The sequence below is a fragment of the Mangifera indica genome, chromosome 9 (assembly GCF_011075055.1).
Source record: "Mangifera indica cultivar Alphonso chromosome 9, CATAS_Mindica_2.1, whole genome shotgun sequence".
NCBI lineage: Eukaryota > Viridiplantae > Streptophyta > Magnoliopsida > Sapindales > Anacardiaceae > Mangifera > Mangifera indica.
The window spans coordinates 14,782,679-14,793,627 of NC_058145.1; the positions used below are offsets into that span (position 1 = coordinate 14,782,679).

At 31.6% G+C, this 10,949-nt stretch overlaps 3 protein-coding genes across 4 annotated transcripts; 1 reads left to right on the plus strand and 2 right to left on the minus strand.

The window, feature by feature from the left end:
* Positions 1-57: 57 nt before the first annotated feature.
* Positions 58-1,660, plus strand: LOC123224936 (60S acidic ribosomal protein P2-1-like). The gene is made up of 4 exons (XM_044648728.1): positions 58-214; positions 308-397; positions 1,026-1,255; positions 1,394-1,660. The coding sequence occupies exons 2-4, from the start codon at positions 310-312 to the stop codon at positions 1,418-1,420; spliced, it is 345 nt and encodes a 114-aa protein (XP_044504663.1). The 5' UTR covers positions 58-214; positions 308-309; the 3' UTR covers positions 1,421-1,660.
* A 911-nt stretch (positions 1,661-2,571) lies between these two features.
* On the minus strand, positions 2,572-5,301 carry LOC123226526 (histidine-containing phosphotransfer protein 1-like). The gene is made up of 6 exons (XM_044651051.1): positions 5,120-5,301; positions 4,498-4,628; positions 4,327-4,395; positions 3,223-3,294; positions 3,006-3,066; positions 2,572-2,805 (listed from the first exon to the last, which is right to left on the minus strand). The coding sequence occupies exons 1-6, from the start codon at positions 5,171-5,173 to the stop codon at positions 2,746-2,748; spliced, it is 447 nt and encodes a 148-aa protein (XP_044506986.1). The 5' UTR covers positions 5,174-5,301; the 3' UTR covers positions 2,572-2,745.
* A 1,467-nt stretch (positions 5,302-6,768) lies between these two features.
* LOC123224703 (histidine-containing phosphotransfer protein 5-like) lies at positions 6,769-9,511 on the minus strand. Of its 2 annotated transcripts, none has more exons than XM_044648395.1 (6): positions 9,384-9,511; positions 8,692-8,822; positions 8,520-8,588; positions 7,480-7,551; positions 7,278-7,350; positions 6,769-7,111 (listed from the first exon to the last, which is right to left on the minus strand). In XM_044648395.1, exons 1-6 carry the CDS (start codon positions 9,432-9,434, stop codon positions 7,043-7,045), a joined length of 465 nt encoding a protein of 154 aa, XP_044504330.1. In that variant the 5' UTR covers positions 9,435-9,511; the 3' UTR covers positions 6,769-7,042. The 2 variants fall into 2 exon arrangements, with proteins under 2 accessions (XP_044504330.1, XP_044504331.1); XM_044648396.1 differs by lacking the exon at positions 9,384-9,511 and adding an exon at positions 9,211-9,295.
* Between the last annotated feature and the right edge of the window lie 1,438 nt (positions 9,512-10,949).

Sequence of the window (10,949 nt, forward strand, 5' to 3'; positions counted from 1 at the left end):
TTAAATATTCATGTAACCAAACACTAAGCAGGACAGTATAGGGAAACAGAATTGAACGGTCAAGATTTGATCATGCTCAACCATCGTTCACAAACCAAAAACCCTAGCTATATATATAATACTTGCATCACCATTGTCCTGTACAAACCCTAGAGAAGATTCAAGCTGTTGCTGTCGACGCCAATCTTTTCATCTTTTGCCCCTCCACTCTCAAGTATTGTCACTCTTTAACTCGCACATATTTATCTCTATGCTGTTTACGAGCGAGTAATTCTAATTTGATGCCATTCTGTTTTGTTTTGAGCAGAAATGAAGGTCGTCGCCGCATATTTGCTTGCCGTTTTGGGAGGCAACACCAGCCCAACGGCTAGTGATTTGAAGCATATTCTTGGATCAGGTACTTTTTGTGAATACTGCATAATATTTTCTATGGAGAAATTAATAGCAGCATAATTTTTTTTATCTTTTTTTTTTTAGCTAATGGTTTATGATTCAATTCATTCGTAATTATAATTTCGTATAACAGTGATGGCTGAACTGTTGTCAGTTATATAAACATGGTAGGGTAAATAGTTCAAGAATCTACTTACTAAAAAAAATAATTCAAGAATCTGTAGAGCGCACCAGTTTATTGTTTCTTTCTATTAAATAAATTTTGGGTAATTGGATTTAGTGTTGGTTAGCTTGAGAATGCTGTGTGTTTTTTCTCAAGAATTGTTTGAATATGGTTGAAGCCAAAAATGTTAATCTATATGTATAATGTTTATTAAAACACAATAAACACCATTGTCAGATCTGAATTACAAAATTTTTTAAATGTTTATGCAAAATTTTTTACCAATATTTGAAAACTGAAGCAGCCAAGATAAGTAATTTGCAAATGAAAAAATGTTCCTCTTTTAATTAAGATGATATTTTTGTTGGACATAGAACTTCAAAATGTTTCCCCTGGGATTATCTTAAAGACTAAATTGATGTTCAGTTTCTTGATGGAAGGATGGTTATTTGGCTGTTCTGTTTGGCAGTTGGAGCTGATGCTGATGACGAGAGGATAGAGTTGCTATTGTCTGAAGTCAAAGGCAAGGATATAACTGAGCTGATTGCATCTGGAAGGGAGAAGTTGGCATCAGTACCTTCTGGTGGTGGTGGTGTTGCAGTTGCAGCCTCTGCTGCTGGAGGAGGTGCTACCGCTGCTGCCCCTGCTGCTGAGGCAAAGGAAGAAAAGAAGGTGGAAGAGAAGGAAGAGTCTGATGATGTAAGATACATTTCAATGAATAAGAGTTTTTGTCTGGCTTTAGTTTATTCAATATTACCTCATTTTTTTGTAACATAATTGGCGTTTAATAATAGTTTTGTCCGTTTTTGCCTGATACTTAATTTTCACCTTGTGCAGGATATGGGTTTCAGCCTCTTTGACTAAAATCAGAATACTGGTTTTGCAGTATGAAGGCTTTTTATCTTTGGTCATTAGTGCTTTTATTTAAATGTTACAAGTTTTTGGTCTGTAGTTGGATAAGGTTTTACCATTTTAGAGCTTGTTGTAACTCTTGGAAGTTTGGTTTAGTTAATGAATTGTGGTCAAACATTAAAGTTATAATTGTTACTTTTAAGCATGTTAAAATGATTTTGGAACTATTTTAAAGCAAGCCAATTTGAGAAATTATGGAGTTGCTGAAATGCTTTCACAGTGGCATTAATCTGATGCCTTTTTTGGATATGAATTTTTTTAGTCTACAGCAACACATTGTGTTTAGGTTAATTGTGCTACTGTGCTAAACCTCTCTTGAATTAATTGTGATCATATCGTGAGATGTGCATGTCATTCCTTCTACATATGGAATGATGTAATGTCATGAATTTTTGGAACTCCCTCCAGGCATTCTATTCTAGGATGAAAATTTTCAATGTACACGATTGATTTTGGTTTATGAAATTGTGTATGTACAAGATTGGTTTTGATTTATTGACTTACAAAAGGACAAGATTTGTTCTGATTTATTTACTTATGTAATAAAAAGATTGGCTTTGCTATAGAGCCAACCGAACACCACCACTAGAAGCACCATTACCATTGATGAGAATGTAATCCAGACTCTTAAGTTGGTTCACAAAGAAGTAATAATTTAGGCCTCATTCATCAGTGCATCCTTGCTTCTTATCTCTCCCTCAATAATCATAATTATGAAATTCATCATTTTGCGGCCGGCATGCAACGTTTAAACAAACAATCAAATTAATTCATGTGATCTCCCAACAAAGAGGAAAACATTTATTAGGAGGTAAATTTTTTTTAGAAGTTAAATTTTTTAAATATATTATACATTAGATAAAGTGTAAATTGTATTCTTTTTTCTTAGACTAAGTTTTGTTTTTCTGAATTTTTCTAATTAAGTTTTTAATGAAATAATTTAAGTACGTTTAATCTTATTTATAAGGGATTTTCAATTCTCTAATTTCAATCATCTTTTAGTTTCTTTGATTACCTACACAAGACATTTCTGTTAAACAAACATGTAAAACTAAATTACTTGATTTATAAGATATAGCATCTCAACACAACATGTAAAAAAGTACTTTAAAGTCCTTCTGTTGAAGGAGCCTGCATATTTAAAAGGAGGTTCAAACACACTGCGCAACAAAGGCACTACTGATGTTCTTCAGACACAAACATAAAGCAAAAAGATCCTCAAACAAACCATGACTTTAATTCCATTTATTCATATAAACTTGTCCTTAAATTCCATTTCAAGCAGCTCCCCCTGCGCCATCCCTCCAATTCTCATAAGCCATGGCACATCTCTCCAGCTGTGTTAATTGCTCAAACATCAAAAAGAAATTGTTGGATGAATTCAAGTATCAAGATATATTCATTTCGCTAAACATGTGTATTTCCTAATTTAAACTATCCTTATGTTTTACAAAATTATCGACAAGGAGAGAAACAAGTGATTGAATGGATTCCCCATGTTCATATATACATAAAAGAACTGATAAAAGCATATTACCAGCAAAATATTCTTGAGAGTTAGGTACTCTTGCTTAACCAGTTCAAAAGTCTCTAGGCACCTAACAACATACACATAACATATATTAGGAAAATTATCAGAGAAATCAAGTTTAACAAGAGGATTAGGAAAAATAAATACAATATAAAAGTCTGTATTTATCTCCATATTACTCTAATGTGAAGAAGTTTGCTCACGAGACAAAGACACTTCTTACCTTGCCTTGTCTCTGGCATCAATAGCTTGTCTAACTTCACGACAAGCCGCAGCCATCAAGCAACCACCAATGCTGTAGTTTCAAATGGAATTAAACAGTGTAGGATCTATTAGGCAAGCAAGAGGGCAGAGGAGCCAAACTAGCTAGATATATATACATCTAATTAATGCATCAAATTTAGAAAGAACTTCAAATAATCGATTATAATCAATCAATTTGAGATTAATTTCTATATAGGATATGTCTTTTACCAGCTTCAACCGTGTTTTAGAACATATTGCTTTGTGGCATCCACATTGTGTCAACATGGAATTTCAACTTTATTAAGCCACAAGAGAGAGTTGGCATCAAGTATTAGCAACTAATACTAAGAACAAAGTACATATATATCATTTCTGAAACATCGTTAGGAGCAAAAAAATCATGTTGAAAACATCATAAGAACAATAGACTCCAAAAAAGAGGCATCAAATGTTGACTATTAACTTAATTTATTAGATATTGTCCAGATAGAGCCAAACAACCAAGATTTCGAGGAGCTGATTGCAAGTAGTTATTATAATTAAATTCCAAGATCAATTAAAACTAAAAAGCTTTAAAACTTGTACTAAAAAAGTATTAGTTATAAAAGATTGTTTCCAACATTTTTGTGAATGTAGACCACGCGATACTACTAGTGCGTGCTTCAAATATTGTGAATGTATACCACACGTTATTACTAGTGCGTGTTTCAAATATTGTGAATGTATACCACGCGCTACATCGATCATATACATATGCATATCAATACTATATATGTTGACAAAATCTTCACTTTCTCGTAATATACATAATATTACATGCAATTAGTAGTAACTAATTCATGCAAATGCATACAAATAAGTGATTTTCCCTTAGCTACTACATGTTTCGAAACCTACAGCACATGCAAACACACAAGGAATAATTTATCATTGAATGCTTCTAATCATTTCGGATATGTATCAAATTCCATGCATAGAGATAAAACAGAAGTTTCACAATTAATTGCATCCAAAAGGATGAAGTAAACAGTCAGATACTGATCAAAGTCCCATTATTCATATTGTAATTTGAAGACATTACCTTGCGCTCTTTCCTTGGAGCATCTGAAGATAGTCAGCTAAAGTTTCATAGTCCAGTTCGGGTTCAGTCCTGAAGATAGATGAAATACAACAATCATCATGAGAAAATCAATAGAAAAATTTACTTAGAATGAATTAAGACACCAAAAAAGGTGCACAATTTTATAAGTACATGAGTCTGGTTGTTTCTGTCATTGAAACATCGATATGATAGATGAACATAGTGAGCACTTCGCTTAGAACCAGATGATTCCCTTGAGCCTGAGTCCTCCTAACATTCTCAAAATTATGATCCAGAATACCCTGCAAGTAACAATAACTAAGTCAGAATAACAATCCATTAACATTAAATGAGAAGAATGCTCTTAAATTTATCCTTAATGGGTCATGTGTATATTGCATAAGTGCATATCCGAGTTCCTGATATAGAGAAATGAAAGCCACATAAAAGTTGCATACTGTTACAGTTTGGATAAACTACTTTTGAACAGGATTTAACAGAGTTGATTGATGGTGATTTCTTAACACAACAAACAAAAACAACCAAACAGAGCAGAATCCAGAGAAAAAAAGAAAAGTAAGCCACTGTACAACTGTTTGATAAATATGTCTTTCTTACACATATATAATAACAACTATACAAACTTCCAACATTCCAAATCAAAAACACAAAATGCAAATCCATAAAATAGACTGCAAAACAATAAAAATCTTAAGGGAGAAAGATAAACGTAGAGTGGTGATATAAGAGGTGGTAAATAAGGTTGAAGGTGAAGTTGTGAAATGATGACCACCTGGTCATGCAAGAGGCGAAGGAAGTTCCCGGGAAGTTGTCCAACACCCACCATTGTGTTAACCTTTTTCCTTTGCTGAAACGGAAAGAAGAGAAGGTAGGATGAAAAGAAAAACAAAGGAAAATGAGAAAATGAGAGTTAGAAATGAAGAAGAAGAAGAACGGAGGAGGATTTAAAGCAAAATGAAGGAGGAGATGTTACCACGTAGAAGCTGTACATAGTAATATTATAACTTAGACAGGTAAGGACTATAACCATTTTCATAACTGTATTCCACTCGCATTGTCACTGCACGCGCTTCCAATTTTTAAGACAAAGTATTGGTCAATGTTTACAGTTAAATTACTTACCAAAAAAATGTTTACTGTTAAATTAATAATTCATTATGTTGCCAAAATTCTTCTGATGCTTCATATAATGTAAAAATGGAAAATTAATTTGAGATTATCCTACTGCCATCACTGCCAATTTCAAGTGTGGGTGAGATTCGAATCTAGATTTTGTCTTTAAAAATTTTAATATTTTAATATTTTTATTAACTTTAATATCATTACTATTAATTATTTTAATGTTTTAACGGATATTTTATTTCATATTTCTTATATGAACCACCGTTATATTAAACTATGTTATTTATTAAAAACATAAATGAAGTTTTCTTTTTTGAATTTTGATAATTTTGTATGGATGGCTGATATTTTTAATTTTTTATATATATAAAGAAATATTGATATTTTAGGTTAAACAAATGAATCTCGATAGATATTATTATATCTAGAGTTAGATTCAAACCGGGTTTGAGTTTAAACTCGATTTAAATAGTTCGAAATAAGTTAAACTCAAATAAATTTGAACTTGAGCTTGAACTTAAAATTTCAATATTTTCGAACTCAAACTTGGAGTATTTAGCTTGTCAAGCTCACGAACTAAAATTTTTGATATAAAACGACATCGTTTTGACCAATATATATTAAAATGACATCATTTTAATAATGAATTAGTTAAAAACTCGATTCAAGCTTGAACTCAAGTTTTGAGTTTGAGCTTAATTTTATGCAAATCAAATCGAATTCGAACTCAATTTGACTCAAATTTAACCTTAATTGTACCATATTTATCAACATTCTAATACTCAGCTGGAAGAAATTCTCTATTAACATATTTCAATGGTCACATTAACCATAAAAAACATAGTATGACTAGTTGTACAAAATTTTTAAATTATGTTTCACTTGAAAAACACTATTTTTTTAATTTTTATAACTTTTTTATAATATTATTAATAATAAAATATTTTCTATTCGAAATTTTATCTATTTTCATAACATTGTTTTTTCTAGATAATTACTAAAATTTCAAGACACGAACCTAGAAAGAAGCTAGTGTCTCCCAACAAAAATTATATAATTATAATTATAATTAATATTCAAATTAGATAAAAATCTTTATAAGTTAAAATTGAAAAAAAAAAAACATTTCTTTTTTGACTTTCTCCCTATTAATCAAAATAACATTTATATTAAAGATTATAACAAATTAATCACTCTTTTGTTTTCAAAATTTTGTTTAAGAACTGTTAAACACATTTTTAAGGCTTCCAAAACTTGCAAACACAAAATTTAATTGTTAAAAAGAAGAAACAAAAAACATTTAAATCTAAATTTCTTGACTTATAATATATGGCATCTCAACACAGGTAAATAGTACTTGAAAGTCCTTCTATTGAAGGAGCCTGCATACTTGATAAGAGCTTCAAACACATTGTGCAACAAAAGCACTAATGATGTTCAGACACAAACACAAAGACAAAACAAAGATATACTCAAACAAATTCCATCTCCTTAATTTATTCAAATAACCATAGCTTTAATTAATTCCCTTTATTGATATAGCCATGTCCCTCATTCCATTTCAAGCACATCTCTATGCGCCATTCCCCTGATTCTCATTGGGCATGTTAGGCACCTCCTGTGCCAGGATATATCTTGCTACCTGTATAAGTTGCTCAAATATTAAAAAGAGAAATTTTAAGATGAATTCAAGTGCTAGGGTATATTCATTTGGCTAAACATGTGTACTAGTCTTATACTGAGTGATTGGATTTGGATGGATTCTCTATGTTTATATACACATAAAAGAAATGATAGAAGCATATTACCCCCACAATATATTTGAAGGCGCTACGGAGAGTATGGTATTCTTGTTTAACCTGTTCAACAGTTTCTAGACACCTAATAGCATACACAACATATATCAGGAAAATTTATCAGAAGAAAAATTAATGCTCAAATTGGCTCAACATACAACAATCATGTTAATCTACTTTTAAAAAGCTTGCTCATAAGAGAGACACTTCTTACCTTGCCTTGTCCCGGGCATTGATAGCTTGTCGAGAGTTACGACAAGCTGCAGCCATCCGACAACCACCAATGCTGCAATTTCAAAGGCAGGAATTATGTATCAATGTGCCATTGCTAGTGTAATGGAATTAAACAATGAAGAATCTACTAGGCAAGAAAAATAGCAAGGGCCCCAAACAAGCTAGATATATACATCTAATTAATGCATCAAATTCAGAAATGACCTCATATCATTGATTATAGTTAATCAGTTTTTTTAGATTAATTTATATCTAGACAATGTCTTTTACTAGCTTAAACCATGCCTTAGAACAAATTGCTTTGTGACATCTACATTTGATCAACATAAATTTTAACTTACTTAAGTCATAAGAAAGAGTTAGTATCAAGTATTAGCAACCAACTAGTACTAAGAGCAAAGTGTGTGTGTGTGTGTGTGTGTGTGTATATATCATTTCTAGAAAAAATCATATCAAAAGCACCATGAGAACAATGTTGACTTGTTATGAGGTGAATATATCTTTATTAACTCAATTAATTGAATACTGCCCAGATAGAGTCATGCAACCAAGAATTTAAGGAGCTAATCTCATGTAGTTTGGATAATTAAGTTCCAAGATCAATTAAAACTGAAAACTTTGAAACTTGTATTCAAAGAGTATTAATTATAAATTATTGCTTCCAATATTTTTGTCAATGTGTCCCACGCGCTACTATTATTGTGTGTTTCAAATATTGTGATTGTATATCACGCGTTACATCCATCGCGTGCATATATATATCAATACTATATATCTTGACAGGTACTTAATTTTGCCATGATCTATAAAATGTTACATGTTTAGAAACCTTTAGCACATGCTGTGCAAACACACAACTAATATTTTATCATTGAATGCCTTCGATCATTTGGGATATGCATTAGATCCCATGCAGATGATAAAATAGAAATTTCTCAATTAATTGCAGGCAAAAGGATTAAATAACCAATCGATACCTATCAAAGTTCCATTATTTAGATTGTAATATGAAAATATTACCTCGCACTTCTCCCTTGGAGCTGATGAAGATGGGTACTTAAAGTCTCATAGTTCAGTTCGGGTTCATTCCTGATAATAGATGAAATACAACAATCGTTATGAGAAAATCAGGAAGAATATTTACTTACAATGACCTCAAGACACCAAAAAAGATACACAATTTTGAAAGTACACGAGCTCGATTGTTTCTTCCATGATAACATCAACTTCTTTCATGAACTTAATGACCACGTCAGTAAAAACCCTAGGATTCCCTTGAGCTTCAGATCTTCTGACATTCTCAAAATTATGATCCAGAATACCCTGCAAGTGACAATAGCTAAGTCAGAATAAAAATCCATTAACATTATATGGAAAGAATGCTCTTAAATTTATCCTCAGTGTGTCATGTTTATATTGCATATGTATATATCCAAGTTCCTGATACAGAGAAATGAATGCCACACAAAAGTTGGTTTATGGTGATTTCTTAACACAACAAACAAAAACAACCAGACAAAGCAGAATCCAGAGAAATCAAACCATGAAACTAATGCCATAATAAGCAGCAAAAGTTGAATTACAGGCTTGATTGTCTCATAAAATGAACATGCATTAATGCAAAACCATATCTTCTGCAGCAAAGTTCATCAAAACAAAGAAAAAAAAAATTAGGTACTGTACTACTGTTTGATAAATATGTCTTTCTCACCCATATATCATAACAACCTTCCAACATCACAAACCAAAAACTCAAAATGAAAATCCATGAAAAAGACCGCAAAACAATAAAAATCTTAGAAGAAAAAGATAAACGTAGTATGGTGATATATAAATAAGAGGTGGTAGGTCAGGGTGAAGGTGAAGTATTGAAATGATGACCACCTGCTCATAAAGGTAGCTCAAGACACGTTGTTCATGGCTAGTTCCGGCCATTGTGTTAACCTTTTTCCTTTGTTGAAATGGGAAAGAACAGAAGTGAGGATGAAAATAAGCACAAAAGAGAAAGAGAAACTGAGGGCTTTAAAGCAAAATGGCAGTGAGAATAAGTAACCGATGGGCAGACAGGCTGAGAATAAAACAATAGGAATTTTCATTTCGCACCTTAGTTTGGCCTGAGAACATTCTCCACCCAGTAAATGAAAAAATTACATTTTATACCCAAAACCTAACTCGTTAGATGAAATTGGACTTGGACATAGATGCGGAGACTGTAATTACCTTTATTATTCACCCTTATTTGTTAATTATTTTGAGACATGTATAATGATTGAAATACATTTATTCATGAGCGTATTTTTAGATTTTACTCTTAACATTAAATTGCAATTAAAATAAGTGAAAATGACTTGCGTGTTTTGAATAATTTATGTAAAATTTCGATTTTGACTTGATTAATTTGAGAATAGATAATGGAAAAGTTAAAAATGAGGAAGATATGGTCTAAAATAGATAGAATTGTGATTGTTGTAATTCATATTTGAATTGCACTTAGATTTGTCAATGACAATGAAAATAGTTACAAATTTATAATTCAAGATTGCACCTTGATAAGTGAGATTTTTGACATATTTTCAATTGAAAACAAGGTTGTCATGGTTAAAGATTAGGTCACATGTCTTTTTTTACTGTTACGAGACCTTTGTTGTCATCTCCCAACTCACAAATCAACTTCATTATTTACTAACTCCACTCGTGGTATATTATGCCACTCTCTCCAACCCTATAACATTTGGTCATTCTTTCTTTTCACTCGTTTTAGCATTCTCCTCTCTCTCTCTCCTCAAACCATTGATTTTATCCTTCTTTTCCATCGTTGTAACAACAACCATCTTCATTTGGAAATATTAACTACTCTTATACCTTTCCATGGTTAGTTTTCCACTTACAAATTTAGGTTTTGAGTTAAAAAGTGTGTTTTATATATTCAGTAGGTGTAGAAGGTCATTGGACCAAACCTAGGGGGGGGAGGATAATTCAATAAAACAAGAGGAAATATGAAAAACACACGAAACCTTTGTCATTATTATGCAGAGAAAGATTGAGCGTTAAAGTGTAAGCAAACGATGATTCTCAAATCTGGCAGTTAGGTCTCCATTTGGCAATAGAAGCCACACATAGTAACATTATTACCTTGACAGGTAGGACTGTAACTATCTCCATCAATATATTCCACTCGCATTGTCCCTGCACGCGCTTTCAGTTTTTAAGACAAAGAATTGTTCAATGTTTAGTGTTAAAAACTTACCAAAAAATGTTTACTCTTAAATTTATTATATTGCCAAATTATGAAAAATGTGACTCACCCTGCCCTCAGGATAACTCGAATGGCGAAAAAGGTGTTTCAAACACAAAATGATAAGGATTAACAATATTTCAAAATTAATTTTATGATTTACATAATACACTCATTATTATTAAATTAATACGATATCTTATAATATATATTAA